General features: G+C 44.3%; 1 protein-coding gene across 1 annotated transcript in view; it reads right to left on the reverse strand.

Moving 5' to 3' along the window:
* Window positions 1-21,403, reverse strand: part of LOC147434269 (uncharacterized) — a 61,731-nt gene extending 40,328 nt beyond the window's left edge. Inside the window, exons 1-5 of the mRNA XM_086490822.1 lie at window positions 21,120-21,403; window positions 20,907-21,050; window positions 1,417-1,542; window positions 679-961; window positions 368-518 (exon numbers count right to left, since the gene is read on the reverse strand). Of these exons, the coding sequence (XP_086346948.1) occupies window positions 368-518; window positions 679-961; window positions 1,417-1,542; window positions 20,907-21,050; window positions 21,120-21,169 (754 nt within the window). The 5' untranslated portion in view covers window positions 21,170-21,403. The remainder of the gene's footprint in view (window positions 1-367; window positions 519-678; window positions 962-1,416; window positions 1,543-20,906; window positions 21,051-21,119) is intronic.
* Between the last annotated feature and the right edge of the window lie 2,183 nt (window positions 21,404-23,586).

Here is a 23,586-nt window from a genome sequence, read left to right on the forward strand (position 1 = left end):
TCAAGGTGTCCATTGGATCAGAGGCCAGTTCTTGTCTTCATTGCATCTTCCGCTGCCTATTCTAACAAATCTCTCCCTCCCTCAATATGCATTCATTTCTTTATTTACATGTTTATAATTTGCATTTATAGATATAGAAGTTATATACTGAAACCACACTGGTAACACTATGTAACAAATTCTTCTACCAAAACGAAAATAAAGCATCCTCAAAACATGTGCAAAAATGAAGGCCAAAACGAAGCTGAAAAATGATAATACCTCTAACGGATACTCAACAATGCTTGTGGCAAGGTGTTTTTTAATAACAACCCTAATATGAAGTTCAAGAATGAAACAAGAGCTACTTAGCAAAAAAGCAGCTTACCCACGAGCGATTCCTGTATGGTAATACTTCTATTATAACAGGCAAGAGCCTCCTGTTTGTTTCCAAGTGCCAAGTACACATTGCCCATGTGCTCTAAGAAGGCATCAAGAAAAGGTTCGTGCACTTCCATGTTTGCTAAGACATCCTTCATCTGGAAACAAAAAAGCAGGGTGGTTTTTTCTCTCTTTCTGTTTTTTTTTTTTTTTTGTGGGGGGTGGGGGGGGGGGGGGGGGATTTTTTCGAAATTGAAATCCTTCAACAATAATTATTCAGAAGAAGCTAGTTCAAAATCTGATGATTGAGCAGAAAGCCAACTCAAGCTGATTAAGCATTTGTCTAGCAGCTTCTAAATCCTGCAACATCAGAGACAGCTGTAAGAGAACTTCCAGCATGGCTGCCTGTTCAAGACCCTTGTTTCCTTGGTTCAATTGTTCTACAAGTGTCTTAAAATTTGCTTTGACAAGAGCAGCAGGTATCTCTCTATCTCCGTTTTCAATCATGCTTTCCAATTTCCTCTGAAAATCTCTCAATTCATTCAGATAATCACCAAAATCATTTGCATGTTCTGATAGTGCATTCTCCTGCCAAGTACGTCTGTAATCACAGTCAAAGCTCTTAGAAAACAAGACTGCCGTGTCTACTTTCTCCATTTGTCATGGAAGCAGGAAAAGCATTGAATGCTCTAGTCACAGCCCCTAACAGGTGCATACCACACGTGTATGGAATTTGTACGAGCACCCTTAGTACAAACACAAAAAGAGATACATTGATTTAGCTTCTCACCTCTACTTATAAACTTGCAAATTTACTCTCCCTCGTTTCAGTGTTCATGTAGACATATTCAGTATTGAATCATGAGTTCTAATTCACATGGTGGATATGAGTGCGCATCTGCTCCCATGTACTGATACATGGTCCTTTCACCATTGCCTTTGGATAACAGGTTTTTTGTTTGGGTGCCCAGTTATTCAAAAAAATGATGGAGCCATGCACATGTAGTCTTGAAAGAAAATGATTATAAATAGGTTGAGAAGAGTACTGAAACACACCCAGTAATTTCAACCAATCCGCCTGCAGTTTTGTCAAAAATCACATCCTCTAACTCTACATTTTGTCCTTCAGTTGTAGCCACGCTGTTACTGCTGACTCTTCTGGTGGTTGCACGTCCACCCCATCTGTGCACAAAACAAAAAATCACCAAGAAAGTACCAAGAGTTGGAGAGTGGAATAACTCAATTTGACATAACTCAAAACATCTAAGCACAAAGCTCAACAAGACGCATGGAGGCAAGCCAGTGTGTGTGTGTGTGTGTGTGTGTGTGTGTGTGTGTGTGTGTGTGTGAGAGAGAGAGAGAGAGAGAGAGAGAGAGAATGAAATGAAATGTTATATTAACATCTCAAAAGGCCAAAGTGACCTATGAGACCAGAAAGTTACAATGTGGTGGATCTGATACAAAGTCTGAGTAACAAAATAAAAATTTTAAAAAAAAGGCCAATCTGGTCTATGAGACAATTACCAAATTACATCCATGTCTGATGTGATCTCATCAAAATAACATCCTAAACTAAAGGTAAGCGAGGACACTAGAACGGCCAAATTTCCAGGAAGAGGGGGAGATCTGGTAATCTCTCTCCACTTGGATGTAGGTACTACTATGATGTAAACCTACCATACGAGTTACTAGGCACCCTTACTACTATCGCAGAATATCGGCCTTGATGATGACTCTGTCGTGTGAGCAAGTATTGCCACCCAAAAAGTCCTGTCGTGAAAACCTTGCAAGTGAAGATGAAAGGTAAGGGTGCTCAGAGGTATTTACAATGGTTCCAAGTCGACAGAATTGGATGCATGCTACATAAGAATGCAAATGCGAAAGAGGGTTAGGATCCTTTCTCCAACTCCTTCTGTATCCTTATACAAAAAAAGTAGGTCTTGGACTCAAGATCTGAATCTTCGTGTATCCGATGCCGATCTTTGTTCATGATGAAGAGATTATGTGTCACGTGACACATCCAACCCTATGTGTCCGTGGACAAGCTACAGCATGATCGGGGTTCAGTTCAGTCCAGTCAGTCTAGATTAGAAGTAGTCTAGCACTTTTGTGAGTCTATTCGTAGACCGTGCATGCCCAGTCACTTAGTGTAGATGCATATCCTCTGGTTGCACACAGCATGATCATAAGCATTTTCATCAGAAACAGTCAGGGGAATTTTCCAGTGATTTTAGCCTATTTTTCCTATTTTTGACATTTTTCACTTATTAATTTAAGTGCCTTCCCAACAAAAGTAGGTAGGGCAATTTGGGTAAGAAAATATATAAGCAAATCAAAGTTAGCACTAAATGGCAAAAGAGGCAACAGGAGCCAAGCTCAGCATGCAACTTCTCAGCAGAACCTTGGTGGAATCCCTCCAAGTCAGATCCCAACCTTGGTGTTTTTGCATCAAGCACCATCGCCAAGCAGTCTCTCTCCCTAGGTTTTTCTCATCAAGAGATTATCGCCGGAAGAACCAGCAAGATAGCGTTTGTGCATCAGATCCCCTGGCGTTTTTGTTTTTCAGCATACAGCGATTTTCAGCCATAAGAAGACCTGCAAATTCAGCCCTAAAAGAGTAGCAGATTCAGCCCAAAGATCATTGGTTTTCAGCCCTACAGTAGACGAAGTTTTTCAGCCTTAAAGACACCAAGAACCAGCGTTTTCCCAAGTGTTTTCAAGCAGGCCAGATTTCAGCCCATAGAGTTTTTGGACAGCAGATATAAGATTGCAGATTTCAGCCCTTAGGTCGCTGTCGTCGTCGTCATCGCCGACATAGCCTAGACTTGCATCAGTCTCATGCATCCCATTTGTACCAGATTGTGCAATCATAAGTAGACCACTCTCGTCGACGAGAGTGAGGCCTTCGGAGGAGGGTTTTACAACCTCTCTGGTGTCGTATCTCTCTTCTCTCTCTATCTCTCAGTCTCATTCACTTGCACGCAACAGTGTCCATTCACTTTGTTTGTGATCATAGCACTCTCTCATTAAGAACGGAAGGCTCTCCCTTCCATAAGAACAAAAGGAACCTTGAGCACAGTTCGGAGCACTCATCTTGAGCAAAGCGCAAAGATTCATTCCGTTGCACCTAACATTGGTATCAGAGCTTTGGCGGTGTTCTGTATCACTCAAGGGAAGAACCACAAGAATCACAAGAATTTTTTTTGCTTGTTGCGATCGCACGAACCTAAGTTAGCTTGGGCATGTCGATTCCTGATCGTGTTTTTGAAGAGTGACAGGAATCCCAGGAAAGAAGAGCTTGTCCAGCCTCCCCTTGTGTCTCTTTTCACTCATTGAGAGCGGACCGTGCACTTAGCGGCCGGCCAATCGACGTGAGGTGGGAAAAAGCAACCTTGGTGTGAGCGCAAGGCCGCCAAGAGGTGCGCCCACGGAAAAGCGTAGAACTCGGGTGAAGAGAACATCCCTCTCAAACGCGGTTTGCAAGCGAAAGAAAACCTCAAGAACCTCAAGACCCGCAAGAACCCAAGTTCCTCGTGAACTTCAGAACCCAAGACCACAAGAACCCACAAGAACCCACGAAATGGTCATCACTCAAAGCGGAATGGATACTTCGCTTGGAGGTGATGAGCATGAGAGAGGCGAAGAAGAATTTTCCCCACCAGGAGGTTTTTCTAACCCTTCCCCATCTACGACAAAGATTGCACTAACTTCTATAAAGGAGTTGGACCAGATGTTTATGAAAAGGAATTTAGAACGCGAAGCAAGAAACGCAAAAAGAAGAGCAGAAAGAAAAGCAAAAATGGAGCACAGACACCAAGAAAGAATTGCAGCCACCGTCAAAGCCACTTCTGTGAGGTGCAGCGGAATGAATGTTGTATTTTCTCAAGATTAGTGATCTATATTTGCTCAAGGTTCCTTTTAGTTCTTAGGGAAGAAGAGAACCTTCCATCTTTATGGAGAGTGCTATGATCACGAACAAAGTGAGTGGATATTGTGCGTGCAAGTGAATGAAACTGAGAGAAGGAGAGAGAAGAGATACGACACCCGAGAGGTTGTAAAACCCTCCTCCGAAGGCCCCACTCTCGTCGGCAAGAGTGGTCTACTTAATGATTGCGCAAGTGGTACAATGCGTATGCAATGGACTGATACAACTTGGACTATGCCGATGACGACGACGGTGATGATGACGACGACTTAGGCTGAAATCTGTGATCTTCTATTGGCTGAATTTCGTGGACTGTTTCGGGGCTGAAATTGATTGTTTTACTGCTGTCCTTATGGCTGAAAATGATGGGTGTGTCGAGGGTCCTACTGAAGACCAAAACGCTGATGCTAAGTCTCTTTCTTGCTGCGTTTTGCTGCTCTTGCTGAAGGCTGAACAAACGCTGGCTGTGGCAGTGCTTTCCATGCTGAAAAAACGCTGAAATGGCAGGATTCTCCTAGTGTTAGTGGTTGGCTGAAAATGCGGAAAAGGTTGGGACTGGCGTTAGTAAAAACGCTAAGGGCTGAGGTGTGTGGTCGCGGGAAAAACGCCAGGGATGGTCACTTGCTGGCGATGGCTGAATACTGTGGGGGAAAACGCCAAAGTCTGGAAGAGGATGGCGATGGTAATCTGCTGGGGGTGCTGAGTGGGGGAGGTACTGCTGAGAAGTTGCCTGTTGAGCGGGAAGCTCCTGCTGCCTCTTCTACCCGAAAGTGCTAAGTCGGGTTTGCTTATATATTAACTTAGCAAAATTGCCGTGCATACTTTTGTTGGAAAGTCACTTAAAAATAATAAGTGAAAATAACCAATAAATAGGAAAAATAGGCTAAATGCACTGGAAAATTCCCCTAACTGATGCTAATGGATTCTAATGGGAATTCCGATGATCATGTTGTGTGCAACCGGAGGATATGCATCTATGCTAAGTGACTGGGCATGCACGGTCTACGAATAGACTCACAAAAGTGCCAGATCACTGCTAATCTAAACTTGACTTGACTGATGGGAACCCTGCTATGGTGTAGCTTGTCCACGGACACATAGGGTTGGGATGTGTCACGTGACATCCCCTCCTTTTCAAAGTGAGGTATTGGTACCGAACTGTATGGCATCGAGGGAGATCGCCAAAAGCATCCGGAATCCTGGAAGGGACTCTTCGCCGGCCCACTCTGATGTGTGGGTCGTGCGGTACTTGAACTTCATAAAGGTCTGCAACGCTTTCTTCTTTGGGCCGCGCCGAAAGCGACTCAAAGTCTTCTGTGGCTCCTTTGATGTTTCAACTTCGTCTAGAGTCCTGCTTCTTTCGTCTTCAAGAATCTCCATGGCTGAAAATTCCTGAAACCATCTCCAACACAAAACCATGAACATACCCATTCCATGTAAAGCGAAGGAAAAAAAATGTATTCTCTAAAGACTGTGTATGCAATGTAGATGAACATAGAGACGGAGTGACAACCCGTTCATCAAACACATGCAAACAATGCGCTCGAATCTTTTCTGTTTGATCGAAATCAATCAACTGTGGCAAATCACAATGGAAATGCCCATGCTTGGTGCTCACACTATCATGTGATCTTTCGAAAATTGTGTCATGCCAAGGAAGAGACATGGAATGTGACTTCCTGACGTACAAACTTCTCAACTTTTCATGAACAATCCACATACATTCATGCTCATCCATGAGAGAAACGTGCTCAACATGCAATATGTCATGCCTAGGAAAAGGGATCACATAACGATGCTGACTAAAATACAGGAAACGATCACGAATGAAACATTCGAACAATGCGTGCGTATCAATCATGCGAACACGTAATACTTCCTGTGATGGTTCTTTGGACCAAGGCTCGAGAGCCAAGATCGGTTCGTCCTGAATGATCGAATCGTCCTGTGGGGGTTCTTTGGACCTCGACTCGAAAGCCAAGATCGATTCTTGGTGTTTGATCGATTCTACAACGAGGTTAGCTTCGCTAGAAAAAGCATCAACTAACACATCATCCTTGTGAACAATCACATCATCTTTATGCAATTCATCATCCTTGTCTTTGTCATCCAAATCATTATCATTCAAATCATCATGCTTCTCATACTCATGCAAGTCCTGTGTGTCATGCTGTGGAGAAAAAGAGACTGAGAGAATCTCCATATCTCGAATCTTTTCAACCTTGTCCTGCATATTAACAATGAGAGATGGAGAAGGAGAAGTATCCACTCCATCAAAGACATTAGGAGAATCATTGTCGGCATTGAGAGTTATAGTGTTAGCCGCAAATTTTATGACAGCATCAGTTTCACGAAACCACTTAATGCCTAAAATCATATCACATCTTGAGGGAGGAGAAACAACAAATCTTCTAGTGAAGGCAGTCTGTTGAATTGCAAACAACACATCAAGGCACTACTCCGTGATGAGAGCGTCCATACCGGGACGAAAGCCAGAGACCTCGATAGGAGATCTCAGACTAACTTCTAGGCGGGCTCTCTCAACAAGAGGAACTGATCACATCATGCATACTACCTGGGTCAAACAATATGACAAAACGGTGCCCCGACGTACGACCATAACATTTAATGAGAGAATCATCAATGGGAGGGTCCTGAGAAACCTTGGGCACAATCGTGTTATCATTCATTGCATTGACAGATGTAGTGGGTGTTGTGGGTTCTTTAGATTCATTCGATTCAAGCTTAGGACATGTTCTTTTTATGTGACCCTTAATGTGACAATGAAAACAACGACCTTCCTTAGAATACGTGCTTTGTTCTTCCGAAGTGATGTAACCTCCTATAATTCCTTGTGCTACCTTTTCATCTGGAGTAAGCTTAGGTTTAGCAGTTGTGTTAGCCTTACCCTTAGATTCATTGGAAGAATTCTTTGATGAGATATTGTTGGTAGATTGGTTAGAAGAGTTATCATTCTTACCATTCTTACCGTTCTGAGGGTTCTAAGAAGTCTGCGAGGTACTTGTGGAAGTCTTGTTCTCCTTAGGCTTTCCCTTGTTGTGCTTCATCTCCTGTGCGAGAGCAATAGCTACCGCCTTGTTCCGATCGATTGGCTCGAATACCTCGACATCGTACTTGATATACTCGTCCACTCCAAAGAGAAAAGCCTCTTTGCGCTCTTCATCCGACATGCGTAATTGAGTGCCTAGCTGCAAAATACGATTAGAGAAAGACAAAACCGGCATACCATTTTGCTTGAGAGCGCGCCAATCGTCCTTCAATCATGCCAGGTACTGAGGTGGCATAAACCGCACCTTGAGCTGGTCTTGGAAATCAGCCCAACTAAAAGAGAGGCGTGAAATTGTCGGCTGCCTCTAGGTGCGCGGCTAGCTGTGCCTCTTGCCATGCGTGGTACAAATTAATGGCATCACCGGCAAGGTACATAGCTGCCGTCAAAACTTTGCTATTGTCTTCTTAGTTGTCGCAAAATAAGCATTAAATTGATGCAACCAAGAATGAATAACAGTAGCATCCATCTTACCATCATACTTACTGAAAATCAACTTTTCTGTAACTGGATGGTTGGAATCCACATCGTGGCTTGCGCCACTTGACGAACTCCCACGATCTTTGGGTGGTTCGGTCTTCGAGGCTAGGACTTTGGCAATAAATTCTTGATTGCGAAGCTCCCTTTGAGCTTCACGCTCGGCGTCCTTTTCTGCTTTTCGTGCATTTCGTTCATCGCGCTCGCGTTCGAGAGCAAGTCGATTTTCTTCTTGTTTTGCGGCAAGAGCAATGCGCTCACGTTCCTGAGCAAGGCGCTCAATTCCTGAGCAAGTCGATATTCTTCTTGTTTCGCAGCAAGTGTGGCGTTTCTTTCATCGCGCTCGCGGTCCTTGGCTTCTTGTGGACGGTCCTTTGCTGCTTGTTCTTCTGCTTTGCTTGCGAGTTGTGCCAATGCAACTCGATTCGTCACTTGTTGTTGTGACATCATGTCCAACATCGACTTGACCATCATCTCCATAGGAGTGAGGACAACTCGTGGCGTAGATGGCGAAGGGGGAGGGTTGGAAAAATCTCCTGGTGGGGAGAATCCTTTGTCGCCTCTCTCATGCTCATCACCTGAATGCGAAGTATCCATGCCGCTTCGGGTGACGACCATGCACTAGGATCTTTGGTTCTTAAGTTCACAAGGAACTTGGTTCTTGAGGTTCTTGAGGTTCTTGAGTGCTTGGGTTCTTGAGGATCTTGAGGGTTTCTTTCCCTTGCAAATCGCGTTGGAGAAGGATCTTCTCTTCACCCGAGTTCTATCCTTTTCTGCGGGCGCACCCCTTGGCGGCCTTGCCCTCACACCAAGGTTGTTTTTTCCCACCTCACGTCGATTGGCCGGCCACTAAGTGCACGGTCCGCTCTCAATGAGTGAAAAGAGACACAAGGGGAGGCTGGACAAGCCCTTCTTTCTTGGGATTCCTGTCACTCTTCAACAAAACACGATTAGGAATCGCCAGGCCAAAGTAAACTTGGGTTCGTGTGATCGCAACAAGCAAAAAAATTTCTTGTGGTTCTTTCCTTGAGTAATGCAGAACACTTCCAAAGCTCTGATACCAATGTAAGGTGCAGCGGAATGAATGTTGTATTTTCTCAAGATTAGTGATCTATATTTGCTCAAGGTTCCTTTTAGTTCTTAGGGAAGGAGAGAGCCTTCCGTCTTTATGGAGAGTGCCATGATCACGAACAAAGTGAGTGGATATTGTGCGTGCAAGTGAATGAGACTAAGAGAAGGAGAGAGAAGAGATACGACACCCGAGAGGTTGTAAAACCCTCCTCCGAAGGCCCCACTCTCGTCGGCAAGAGTGGTCTACTTAATGATTGCACAAGTGGTACAATGTGTATGCAATGGACTGATGCAACTTGGACTACGCCGATGACGACGACGGTGATGATGACGACGACTTGGGCTGAAATCTGTGATCTTCTATTGGCTGAATTTCGTGGACTGTTTCGGGGCTGAAATTGATTGTTTTACTGCTGTCCTTATGGCTGAAAATGATGGGTGTGTCGAGGGTCATGCTGAAGACCAAAATGCTGATGCTAAGTCTCTTTCTTGCTGCGTTTTGCTGCTCTTGCTGAAGGCTGAACAAACGCTGGCTGTGGCAGTGCTTTCCATGCTGAAAAAACGCTGAAATGGCAGGATTCTCCTAGCGTTAGTGGTTGGTTGAAAACGCTGGAAAAGGTTGGGGCTGGCGTTAGTAAAAACGCTAAGGGCTGAGGTGTGTGGGTCGCGGGAAAAACGCCAGGGATGGTCACTTGCTGGCGATGGCTGAATGCTGTGGGGGAAAACGCCAAAGTCTGGAAGAGGATGGCGATGGTAATCTGCTGGGGGTGCTGAGGGGGGGGGGTACTGCTGAGAAGTTGCCTGTTGAGCGGGAAGCTCCTGCTGCCTCTTCTGCCCGAAAGTGCTAACTTGGGTTTGCTTATATATTAACTTAGTAAAATTGCCCTACCTACTTTTGTTGGAAAGTCACTTAAAAATAATAAGTGAAAATAACCAATAAATAGGAAAAATAGGCTAAATGCACTGGAAAATTCCCCTAACTGATGCTAATGGATTCTGATGGGAATTTCGATGATCATGCTGTGTGCAACCGGAGGATATGCATCTATGCTAAGTGACTGGGCATGCACGGTCTACGAATAGACTCACAAAAGTGCCAAATCACGGCTAATATAAACTTGACTTGACTGATGGGAACCCTGCTATGGTGTAGCTTGTCCACGGACACATAGGGTTGGGATGTGTCACGTGACAACTTCAGTGTTTTGCTGGGCATGCACGGTCTACGAATAGACTCACAAAAGTGCCAAATCACTGCTAATCTAAACTTGACTTGACTGACGGGAACCCTGCTATGGTGTAGCTTGTCCACGGACACATAGGGTTGGGATGTGTCACGTGACAACTTCAGCGTTTTGCCAGCTTGCATCAGTGTTTTTGCATGGCCAAAGCTGCGTTTTCAGCAAGGCAAATTCAGCAGTACAACAGAGTTTGAAGGTAGCAGAATCCAGCCATAGTCAGCATCGAAGCACCCAGTTTTCAGCCGTAGTCTCGTCCTCGTCGTCCACACCGTCGACATCGACATAGCCATTAGACTTACATCAACATCATTGTATCAGATTGTGCAATCAATAGTAGATCACTCTCGCCATCGAGTGGGGCCTTCGGAGGAGGGTCTAATGTAAGGTGCAGCGGAATGAATGTTGTTCTTTCTCAAGATGAGTGCTCCATAATGTGCTCAAGGTTCCTTTTTTGTTCTTATGGAAGAGAGAGCCTTCCGTTCTTAATGAGAGATTGCAATGATCACAACAAAGTGAATGGACATTGTGCGTGCAAGTGTATGAGACTGAAAGATATAGAGAGAAGAGAATACGGCACTAGAGACGTTGTAAAACCCTCCTCCGAAGGCCCCACTCTCGTTGGGGAGAGTGGTCTACTATTAATTGCACAAACTCGTACAAAGTGGATGCATGTGACTGATGCAAGTCTAGGCTATGTCGATGTCGACGACGGGGATGACGAGACCAACTTGATGGCTGGAAATCTGCATGTTTGCTCTGCTGTCCAATTCGCTGGTTTGGGGCTGATCTTGACTGCTGATATTCTGAGGTTATGGCACCGCTAAAAACCCTAGGAAAGGGGGCGATGATTGTGCTGCCCTCTGTGGCGATGAAGATTTGCTTGAAAAGCGCAAAGTGTGGGAGTCTTATGGCGGTGATACTTGCTGATGGAAACGCTAGAGATGGAGGATCATGGCGATGATGCTTGCTGATGGAAACGCTAGATATGGGAGATCGCCTGCTGTGAAGGACTCGCCCCAAGGGGTGGAAGTCTTGCTGAGAGAGAGGGGGAACCTGCTGCCTATGGCCTGTGTTCTCCTTGCTCTTCTGCCAAACAGTGCTAGCCTTGGTTTGCTTATATATTATCTTACCCAATTTTCCCTACTCAGTTCCCAACAAAAGTCACTATAAATAATAAGTGAAAATTGTCAAAAATAGGGAATATAGGGAATTCAGTTCCCCTGAAGGATTCTGATGGGAATGCTTATGATCATGTTGTGTGCAACCAGAGGATATGCATCTACACTAAGTGTCTGGGCATGCACGGTCTGCGAGTTGACTCACAAAAAGTGACACATCACTTCTAATCTAGACTGACTGGACTGACGGAACCCTTGTTATGAAGTAGCTTGTCCACGGACACATAGGGTTGGATGCGTCACGTGACAGGTTTACAACTCCCTGGTGTCGTATTCTCTTCTCTCTCTCTATCTCTCAGTCTCATGCACCTTCACGCACAGTGTTCATTCACTTTGTTTGTGTCCATTGCACAGTTCGGAGCACTCATCTTGAGCAAAGTTCAACATTCATTCCGCTACACCTTACATGGGTTCTGTGGGTTCTTTAGATTCGCTAGATTCAATCTTAGGACACATTTTCTTTATATGACCCTTGATGTGACAATGACAACATCGACCTTCCTTAGAATAAATGCTTTGTTCTACTGACGTGATGTATCCTCCTAAAATCCCTTGTGCGGCTTTTTCATCTGGGGTGAGCTTAGGTTTAGCAATTGTGTTAGCTTTACCCTTAGATTCATTTTGTGAGTTCTTTTTTGAGAGACTAGATGAAGATTGGTTAGAAGAGTTACCATTCTTACCGTTCTGAGGGTTCTGAGAAGTCTGAGTGGTACTTGGAAAAGTCTTGTTTTCCTTAGGCTATCCCTTATTGTGCTTCATCTCTTGTGCGAGAGCAATCGCTACCGCCTTGTTGAGATCTACTGGGTCGAGGACTTCGACATCAAACCTGATATAGTCGTTCAACCCGAAAATAGAAGCCTCCTTGCGCTCATCATCCAATTTGCGTAGTTGGGTGCCCGAGCTGCATGTCTTGTTGTCGTCGAGCTGATCTGCTGTGCAAAAACGCCAAGGCTGGTCTATGGTGCAAAAAACACCAATGTTGATGCTGTGTTGCAAAAACGCCAGGCCTTGCTGGGGGGGGGGGGGGGGGGGGGGGGGGGTTTCTTGCTGAGAAGTTGCCAGTTGAGCAAGGTGCTCCTGTTGCCTCTTCTGCCAGAAAGTGCTAGCTCTAGTTTCCTTATATATTATCTAATGTAAATTGCCCTACCCAATTCCCAACAAAAATCACTTAAAAATAATAAGTGAAAAATGTCAAAAATAGGGAAAATAGATTTAATGCACTGGAAAATGCTCCTGATGGATTCTGATGGTAATGCTGATGATCGTGCAGTGTGCAACTAGAGGATATGCATCTATTCTAAGTGTTTGGACATGCACAGTCTGCGAACAGACTCACAAACGTGCCAGATCACTTCCTATTCTAGACTGACTTGACTGAACTGAACCCTGGTCATGATGTAGCTTGTCCACGGACACATAGGATTGGATGTGCCATGTGACACTCTGCTACTTGATGAACTACCAACATCTTTGACCGGCTCGGATTTCGAGGTGAGTACCTGTAGGACCAACTCTTGCATGCGTTGGTCTCTTTGCGCCTCACGCTCTAACTCCAAGGCCGCTCGTCTGTCTTCGGCCGCTACCCATTGGGCTTCGCGTGTTTGCTCACGCTCAAGCTCAATAGCTGCCTTTCTTTCTTCGGCCGCCAAGCACGCTTGCTCACGCTCACGCTCCAAGGCTACCCTTTTCTCTTCGGCCGCCAAGCGTGCTTGCTCGCGGTCACGCTCCAAGTCGGCCTTTCTTTCTTTGCGCTCACGATCCAATTCTGCTTTTCTTTCTTCGGCGCTCACGATCCAAGGTTGCCTTTCTTTCTTCGCGCTCACGCTCCAAGGTAGCGCGTTGCGCTTCTTGTTGTAACATCATGTCCATCATCGTCTTGACCAATGCCTCCATAGATTTGGTGCAATCCTTGGCGTAGATGCGGAGGGGGGAGGGCCAGAAAAACCTCCTAGTGAGGAAAATTCTTCTTCGCCACTTCCATGCTCATCACCTCCATGCGAGGTATCCACTACATACATTGAAGCCTTGGGTTCTTAAGTTCACGAGGAACTTGGGTTCTTGTGAGTCATGGGTTCTTGGGTTCTTGAGGTTCTTGAGGGTCTTGAGTTATTGAGGTTCTTGAGATTCTTCTTTAGCTTGCAATCTATGTTAGAGAAGGATCTTCTCTTACCTGAGCTCTTCTCTTTCCTGCGGGCGCACCACTTGGCGGCCTTGCGCTCACACCAAGGTTGCTTTTTCCCACCTCACGTCGATTGGCCGGCTGCTAGGTGCACGGTCCGCTCTCAATGAGTGAAAAGAGAAACAAGGGGAGGCTGGACAAGCCCTTCTTTCTTGGGTTTCCTGTCACTCTTCAAAAACATGATTAGGAATCGACACGCCCAAGTGGACTTAGGTTACGTGCGACCACAACAAGCAAAAAAAATTCTTGTGGTTCTTTCCTTGAGTGATACAGAACACTGCCAAAGCTCTGATATCAATGTGAGGTGCAGCGGAAGTGAATGTTGAACTTTGCTCAAGATGAGTGCTCCGAACTGTGCTGCTCAAGGGTTCCTTTTACTTGCGGAAGGGAGAGCCTTCCATTCCTTAATAAGAGAGTGCAAATGATCACAAACAAAGTGGATAAATGCTGTGAATGAAGGTGCTAAGACTGAGAGATAGAGAGAGAAGAATACGACACCAGAATGTTGTCAAACCCTTCTCCAAGGGCCCCACTCTCTGTTGCGAGAGAGGTCTATGCTATTGATTGCACAAATCTTGTACAACGGTCTAAATGCAATGGACTTGCCAACGATGATAACGACGAGGAGACGGGCTGAAAACTGAAAACACTAAGGGCTGAAATCTGCAAATCTTGTATCTGCTGAATTCTGACTCTATGTCGGTGACGACGGCGATGACGACGATGCGCTGAAAACGCAAATGTTGAAATCTGCGAATAGCGGGCTGAATCTGCAAACGCTGGCTGATCTGACCATGTGGCGAGGATCTGTTGCGAGAAGGTGAGAACTGCAAGGTTTGGGGACTGAGGTACGGAATCTAACTGCTGAAAACTCAAAAACGTTGATGCTATGGGCTGAACTGTCGCCAGGAATCTGCAAACGCTGAGGGAAATCTGCAAATGCAAAAACGCTAGGCTGATCTGTTGTTATTGAAATGTAAGGTGCAGCGGAAAGAATGTTGTACTTTTCTCAAGATGAGTGCTCTGTATTGTGCTCAAGGTTCCTTTTTGTTCTTATGGAAGGGAGAGCCTTCCGTTCTTAATGAGAGAGTGCAATGATCACTAACAAAGTGAATGGACACTGTGCGTGCAAGTGTATGAGATTGAGAGAGAGAGAAGAAGAGAATACGACATCAGAGATGTAAAACCCTCCTCCGAAGGCCCCACTCTCGTTGGCGAGAGTGGTCTACTATTGATTGCACAAACTGGTACAAAGTGGATGCATGTGACTAATGCAAGTCTAGGCTAGATCGATGACGACGACGGGGACGGCGAGACCGACCGATCTAAGGGCTGAAAACTGATGCTTTTGTACTGCTGTCCAAAAACGCTACTGGCTGAAACCTGAGGCTTATTTGTTGTTGTCCCAAAAACGCTAATGGCTGAAATTGTCTGGCACCAAAAACGTTGATGTGGGCTCGTCTTTGCGGGCTGAAATTTGCTGGTCTTTAGGGGTTCAAAGGCTGAAATCTGCTGATATTTGCTGAAAACGCCATGCAAATGGGGGTGATCTGGGCTTCTGGAATCTGGAAAAACACTAGGCTGAGGTTGTCCTGGTGAGGGATGCTTGATGAAAAACGCTAGGTACTGGAGGTCTTGGCGATGAGACTCTTGCTGATGAAAACGCTAGAAGATGGGGGATCTTGGCGATGCTTGCTTGGAGGGAAAAACGCCACCAAGGGTTCTTGCTGAGAAGTTGCCTATTGAGCAATGGTGCTCCTGTTGCCTCTTCTGCCAATTAGTGCTAGCTTAGGTTTGCTTATATACAAACTTACCCAATTTGCCCTACCTACTTTCCAACAAAAGTCACTTAAAAATAATAAGTGAAAAATGTCAAAAATAGGGAAAATAGGCTAAATGCACTAGATTTTTCCCTGAAGGATTCTGATGGATTCTGATGGGAATGCTTATGATCATGCTGTGTGCAACCAGAGGATATGCGTCTACTCTAAGTGACTGGTCATGCACGGTCTGCGAACAGACTCACAAAAGTGCTAGAACACTTCTAAATCTAGACTGACTGGACTGACTGAACCCTTGTTGTGTTGTAGCTTGTCCACGAACACATAGGGTTGGATGTGTCACGTGACATGAAAACACCAGGCTGATCTGCAAGGAAAAACGCTGGCTGGTTCTTGTGGCTGAAAACACTAGGTTTCCTTGCCGGTCTTGCTGAGAAGGTGCACTGCCAAATGCTATCTGCTGCCTCTTCTGCTAGAAAGTGCTAGCGCTAAGTTTCCATATATGTTAGCTTGTCAAAATTGCCCTACCTAGTTTCTGAACAAAGTCACTTAATAATAATAAGTGAAAAATGGCTAAAATAGGAAAAATGGGTTCTATGCACTGTAAAATGCTGTTGATGGGTACTGACTGTAATTTGATGATCATGTTGTGTGCAACCAGAGGAAATGCAACTACTCTAAGTGTCTGGACATGCACGGCCTGCGAACAGACTCACAAAGGTGCTAGAACACTTCCTAAGCTAACTCAACCCTAGTCATGAAGTAGCTTGTCCACATGCACATAGGGTTAGATGTGCACGTGACTGTGCAACTCGGCCTTCACCAAGGTTCAACGACACGGCTCTGATACCATGTCAAAGTCAACGATGCGAAAGCGTAGAGACCGAGAGGGAGAGAGAGAGAGAGAGAGAGAGTCTCCTGACAAATAAGTAAAATAAAAACCTAAAAGCCAAAATAAATAATGGGACCACATTGGGCAGTTTGCTTGAGATGCCAAACACTTGAAGAGCAAAGGAAGGGGAAGCAGAAGAACCCGCAGCACCAGGACCCTCAGCCAACCTCTCAGCATTTTCAGCATTCAGCCCATGACCTCGACGCAGTTGCAGATTTCAGCCTCGGCATTCCTTAGCGTTTTTAGCATTCAGCCATAGCCTCGCCGTACAAGCATCTCTACCAAGTATCGTCGTCGAAGTACCCTCGTTGTCGTCGTCGTCGTCGACGGAACACCAAGCATCTCCAACAGCACCCATTAGCACCATCAATATGAAGCACCTTCAATACCCAAAGTACCTGCAGAACCAAGTACTCGAATATAAGGTGCAGCGGAAGTGAATATTAATCTTGCTCAAGATGAGTGCTCCGAACTGTGCTCAAGGGAGAGCCCATCCGTTCCTTTAGTGAGAGAGTGCAATGATCACAAACAAAGTGAATACTGTGAATGAAGGTGTTGAGATTGAGAGAGAGAGAGAGAGAGAGAGAGAGAGAGAGAGAGAGTAACAAACTGCTGATGTGTCAAAGCCCCGAAGAAGGGGGCCAACTTGCAGATGTCGGCCGAGGGGCCTAAACCCTAAGAAGAACAAGTTACGGAAGAAAAAGTCCTACCAACTTATCGGGACCCCGTTCAGTGGGGCCCCAAGTGACATAAGGGATAAAAATAAAGCAGGACATACACAAAAAAAACTGATGACGTGGCAGATTTCCAAAAATCACGTTGACTGATGATGTGGCATGCTGTACGGATTTCCGCGTTTTGCGTTGGCTAATGACGTGGCAGGTTGTACAGATTTCCGTGATTTATGCTGGTAGCTTTTGGCATTGCTTTTTGAACAAGAAGCTTTTAAGTTTTGAAGGCTTTTCACTGTAACTACTTTTCAGGCCAAGGGCCTTTAAATATGAGGTTAGGGCTCATTCTCTGGCATGCTTCCTGGAGAAGGTGCAAAGTCTGGAGTACCGGCTTGTACTGTGTTGATGCAATATAAAGAAATACCAAAAGGGGCGCCAAGGTTTGGGGCCAATACTCTCTGGGGTGGAATTCCGCCACTCCGTGTCGGTGTCGTCTCTCTTTCAATTCAGTTGTTATTGAAGTGCTAAAAGTCTGTTCAGTCAGTTCTTTTCTATTCGCACGTGGTGCCCGTCTTGTGACAGAAAGAGAGAGAGAGAGAGAGATACGACACCAGACCGTTCTCAAACCCTCCTTCAAGGGCCCCCCTCTCTATGGCGAGAGAGGTCTATGCTATTGATTGCACAAATCTCGTACAACGGTCTAGATGCAATGGACTTGCCGACGATGTCGACAACAATGATGACGACGACAAGGACGGGCTGAAATCTGGGAACGCTAGGGCTGAATTGCTGAAATCTGCAAAACGCTGACAATCTGCTGAATATTGATACTGTGTCGGCCAGGAGTGCGATGGCGACAACACAACGACGATGCGCTGAAAACGCATATGGTGAAATCTGCGGATAGCGGGCTGAATCTGAAAATGTTGGCTGACTCGACGGTACGGCAAGGATCTGTTGCGGGTAGGTGAGATCTGTGAGGCTAAGGGCTGAATCTGCTGTGTCTAAGTGCTGATAACTGAAAACGCTGATCTGACGCCGAAATCTGCAAACGCTAGGCTGAATCTGCAAACTGAAAACGCCAGGCTGATCCGTAGCAAAATCGCTAGGCTTGATCTATAGCTAAAAACGTTATCTGCTCTGTTGGCTGGAAACGCTAGGCCTCCTACCGGTCTTGCTGAGAAGGTGCACTGCAAGTTGCTGGAACTTCTTCTGCTTCTTCTGCCAGAAAGTGCTAGCGCTAAGTTTCTCTTATAGTGACTTAGCAAATTTGCCCTACTCACTTTTCCAACAAAGTCACTTGTTAATAAATAAGTGAAAAATGAGTAAATTGGGAAAATGGGTTCTATGCACTGTAAAATGCTCATGATGGGTACTGAATGTCATGCTAATGATCATGCTGTGTGCAACTAGAGGATATGCAACTACTCTTAAGTGCCTGGACATGCAAGACCAGTGCAGAGGCTCACAAAGGTGCCAGAACACTTCCTATGCTGACCTAAACCCTAGAACCGAGATAGCTTGTCCATGTGCACATAGGGTTAGATATGCACATACATCGCAGCACATAGTCCTTAGCCTCGCAGTATCAAGTATCTACGCAGTATCCTTCAGTACCCCACATCAGTAGCATCAAGCACTCATTAGCATCTCAGCATCTCATAATTTAGCAACATTGTATCAGCATTTGTGCAAGAAATGAATCAAGTACTTGCTCTGGCAACAGAGCAAGGGGGGGGCCTGAGGGCGGTTGGGACCCGACATGCTCTCTCTCTCTCTCTCTCTCTCTCTCTCTCTCTCTCTCTCTCTCTCTCTCTCTCTCTCTCTCTCTCTCTCTCTCTCATTATCTTCAGCTCAGTTCCCTTTTTCAAGTGAAGTAAAGTAACCTTGTATATACCTTCATAAGTTCAGAATAGTCTGAACTCACGAATAATAAGAGTGAATAAAGCACTCATAAAACTATAATAGCAAGGGACACAAGAAAAGAAAAGAAAAAACAAAGACAAAAACAAACAAACATACAAACTAAATCACTTTGTTTGCTACGAAACAGAACATTATTAACTTAAAATGTTTTTAGAAAAGGCATGCGTAAAATAAGTTGACACAACTTACTTGGCTTAAAACAAGTACTCAACTTTAAGCAAAAAAGGATAAGACATCTTAAAAACTTAATCCTAGAAATCAAACTTCACACAACAACTTCTAAAAGAACACATTCTTAAGTCCTCAGGTAAGCTAAATACGAAATCGAAAAATGAATACTACTACAAACCTATGTAGAGCAAAGATCCAAACTTGACATGAAGTACTAGATACGAGCTAAACCCTAAAACACCTCCGATGCACCTGAGAGAGAGAGAGAGAGAGAGAGAGAGAGAGAGAGAGAGAGAGAGAGAGAGAGAGACTTCTGAACCAACCAAGCAATGAATAACTCATTGTGATACGACGGGGGCAGTGGGTTGTTTATATACCCACCTCAGTAAATTGCCCTATCCAGACTTTGACAAATAACTAAAATAAATATCTAAAGTCAAAATAAATATTGGGATCACACTGGGCTATTCGCTTGAGATGCTACTAACTTTAACACTTACAACATGCAAAGGGCAAGTCTAATACTATATTAGCAATCCTTAAATCAACATGTATGGCAACAGAATTTTCTACAGGAATACAGATTTTAGGGGCAATATTCTCTAGAAGGAAACTCCACCTTAATCTTCTATTGCTCGTGTGTTGAGATGTTTTCCTTCAAGTTCTCAAGTTGTGGTTGTGCAAGTTGTTTTGTGCTATAAGTCTTTTATAATATACACAGCTACGATGGCTAGTTTCTATATCAACATACCCACTACAAACACTTCATGGTAGCAATGATGGTAATACTAGCGTTTTGCTCATGTGATTGGTCAACGAATTGTCGTGTTACTAAGCTCAATAGTGAGCATAATGTTGCAAGGAATGCAAAAAGCGAGGCTAAGACTATATTTGCGATTCTTAAAACCACAGGCAACTTTGTACATCTTTTTTTCGTGTCGAAACCTGATTGCAATGGATTTGACCCATTGTTATTGGCACCATGGTTGGGCATATTGCTTTACATGACATGCACGTCCAAAGCAAGTTGCACAGGTGACACTAACATGATGCTCGATGTGATGACACATATCCCCATGAACCACCTCAAGAACAGGCCATAGATGTCCTCAAGGCAACTCAGTTAAGTACATCTTTTGATCCTTTGTCTCGAGAAATCCAAGAAGCACCTAATTTTGAAACACGTAAGTTAAGTGATAGCTGGTTTGATCAATTCACACTCTCTTTTCCCTATACTTCTCACTTGATTGTGCCTAAGAACCATTCACTTACACCGTGTCTCTATGTATCTCAAGTACGAGTCTACGCCAAGCTCTCATTGGGGAACTTACGCCAAGCTCTCATTGGGGAACTTTGGAAGCTCTGCAAAGGCGCATTCAAGATGATGATCGACAACCCATAGATGATGTCTGCGATTGCAAATAGAGAAAGATTGTAAGAATTATGGCTCGTGGAAGAAAGTGAAGTGGCTACCTACAGGATGGAGGGGCAACAACTCAACGAAGCATCAAGCACACTCGCTTTGTATGCCATGTGGACGTGTTCATCAACCTGTGGATAGAGTTGTGGGATGCCAATCCTCGATACATGAGACCACCTAGCCTAAACCTTGACTTTATTTCACTTCCTCCTTTTGCTCAAATCAAAATCTAGGTATAGTGTGACTCCATGTACACATTTCAAAATATGCCCACAAAACTTCACAGCTGATAAACCTGAAAGAATCAGAGATCAAAACTTGAAACCTTTGAAATACACAAATGACGCTAGAATTTTCTACTCGAATGTCAAAATCACTATTGGCAAAATATTCCTTTTTGAGCAGTGGGAGTCCCCAATAGGGTCTAATAATTTGGTCTCGTAGGTTGGTTCAGCCTTCCAAAGGTATTGATGCAATCTTTTCAACTTCAAAATAAACACAAACAAGACTAGCATGAATAAAATTTTCCTTCATCTACATGAATTACCTTGGCCTGATGGAAGCTTGAGAAGTCAAAGAGGTGAAGCTGCCATTGGGTTGCGTATGTGGAAGCCGACAACTCTTGAGGTGATTCGAAGAGCATGGGCGAGGGCGAGAAAGGCGAGTCCAGTAGCACGGAAGGTATGATGCCCTGCTGTGTTCACGAGATATGCATCAATAGGAAAGCGATAGGGAGAGGTCACAAAAATAAGAGGCTTACCTGGAATGGGCAATGTTGCTGTGTGGCTGGTAGCATTGAGAAAGCTCCATGGAGGTCCACGCAAGGCTCAGGGCGTAGCATTCCCCAGCTTAATCATGCTGCAATGTTTTAGCCTGGAATGGAGGATGAGCCTGCTGATGACCGTGGCGTGTGCAACGGCTAACGAAGGCAATTCCTCTCTCACGGCTTACAAAATTGTTTGCCTATACCCCCAAAACAAAAGGGCAAAGGCTAGCTATAGAACATCTACAGAGCATAACATATGCACATTGACATCAAGCATCTAGCACTGCAGGAGAGAGAATTAAACTACACTATTGACCTGATAATCGTGTATGGGTGTCGCCCAATTGTGTAACCCAAAGGACAATGTTTGTGCCAAGCTACAAAAAAAGCAATGTGAATATTTAAAACATTTCGTCTTGCAGTTAGGGTCAAAGGGAAAATGCTAAATAAATGTGCATGTCATGCAGAAGTGCCATACAAAAGTATGGTGGAAAGTTGGCATTGTGGTCTCTCCAAAAATTATAAGAAATGGAAGTCGTGCCCTACCTTGTAGGCTTTATGTGTGGACCAAGCAAATGCATAGGCATGGGGAATTGAATGCGGATAACGATGAATTCGTGGTTCTATAGTTGGAATGTCCATTGTTGTGAATATATGTGCTTTCTGTGACACACAAAACAGGAGTTAACACAAAAATACAATATGCAAGAGATAGATTTAAGTTAAACAGAAGCAGAGGTAAGATTATATTTTATGTCATAGACAATGTAGAGTTTACTCTACTGATGAGTTCTCAGTTCATAAGCTCCGGAGCAATCTCTAAAGTAGAAGCCCTCAATCAATAGGCCATGGATACTACGCTCGGGGGTGCCTCATTTTGTTGTTTGGACTCTACAGTATACTGTTCAAATAAAAAACTCAAATCGTTTAAAGCAATATTAACTTTTATTCTACTAAAACCTATTAAGCTAAGGCGGATGTGACAGTGGGGCAGACATAAGATAGTCTTCTAAGTTGGTGTATCGAATGTCGGAGGTGTTGGGCAACAACCCACTCTTGCTTCGAGTAACCTTGCCTGGTCTAAGTTCCAACACGCTCCTTGTATGTTGTTTTTCCTACTTCCCGTCTTTTGGTGAACTCGTCCTGTTCAATGGTTGCCTATAAAAGCCATTTTCATCCTCCTCCCAAATCCTCCTCTATGATCATTTTCATCCTCCTCTATGATAATGATCCCAAAAATCCCTTTGTGACCTATTGAAGGCTAGCATACAAGAGGGATTAGATGATCTTGCCCTGTATTTTGGTCCACCTCCTTCATGGAAAGGCTTTCTGAAACAACCTCAACCCATATGTCTTGATCATACGTGTGGCAATTTGTGACACATGCTCCTTTCATTCACAAAAGCCCATTATAAGCTCCACAAAGCATCCATGCTTGACATGTGAAACCCTACTGGTTAAACATTGAACAACTCCAAGTTCCTGTGATTGATTCCCTTTCAAAGAGCAAGAGTTTCTATCATCTTGATCCCTCCTCCTCGCATCTTTTTCATTGCCAAAATATCCTTTGTATTTATCCCTGCAATCATCATGCACTCTTTGAGCTCTTCGTTCACCATCCATGTGGCTACAAATCCCTCCTCTATGTGATGGTCTTTTAGTCTTTCACGTCTTCTCTCATGTCTATCATGTCTACCTTAATCTCCATCATCATGTTGATCGTGTTCATTGTCATGGTCACTCTTGCTACCATGACTACCATCATTGCTGCTTCTATGTTGTTGCTCTTCTTTCACCTTAAGCTCCTTTTTGCAAATCGTTGCTTCTCCTTCTATGATCAAGGATAGAAAGCCAAGAGAAGCTTGAGGAAATTGTGGAGCAAAGAATTAACTTAGGAGACACATTTTGTAGAGTGTTCAGTACAAGACTTGCCCTCTATTGTGTATGACATACAAGAGGTGTTGAAGCCTTGTGATGGCTGTAGCGACGGAAATGAATTAGAACAAATTTATCCCCGGTGTCGCTAAAAGCGTCGATAAGAGCGTTGAAAAGAAAACGCCACTATAGGCGTCGCTATTTGTGTCGCTATATAGCGAGGCAAATAGCGATGCTGCAAGCCATAATTGCGACATAAACAGGACGTGGCAAGGCCCTAAAATAGAGATGCCCAATTCAAAAAAACAAATTGATGGCAAGGCAAACAATGCCCTGCCACCCAATCAACCATATATATTGAACATAAAACAAAAACATAGAATTGACCAAAGCAGTGTGAATTGATAAAAACATAGAATTGACAAAAGCAATGTTAATTGAAAAAAAACGTAGAATTGGCAAAAGCATAGTGAATTGACTACAGCAGTATGGCACCAAATTGCATTACGTTGTTGTTCACAATTTACAGAAAATTAATGCGGGACCAAATTACAATGTTGTTCACAATCTACAAAATTATAGGACC

The sequence above is a fragment of the Adiantum capillus-veneris genome, chromosome 19 (genome assembly GCF_014529385.1).
Source record: "Adiantum capillus-veneris isolate H3 chromosome 19, ASM1452938v2, whole genome shotgun sequence".
In the NCBI taxonomy this organism is placed as follows: Eukaryota; Viridiplantae; Streptophyta; class Polypodiopsida; order Polypodiales; family Pteridaceae; genus Adiantum; species Adiantum capillus-veneris.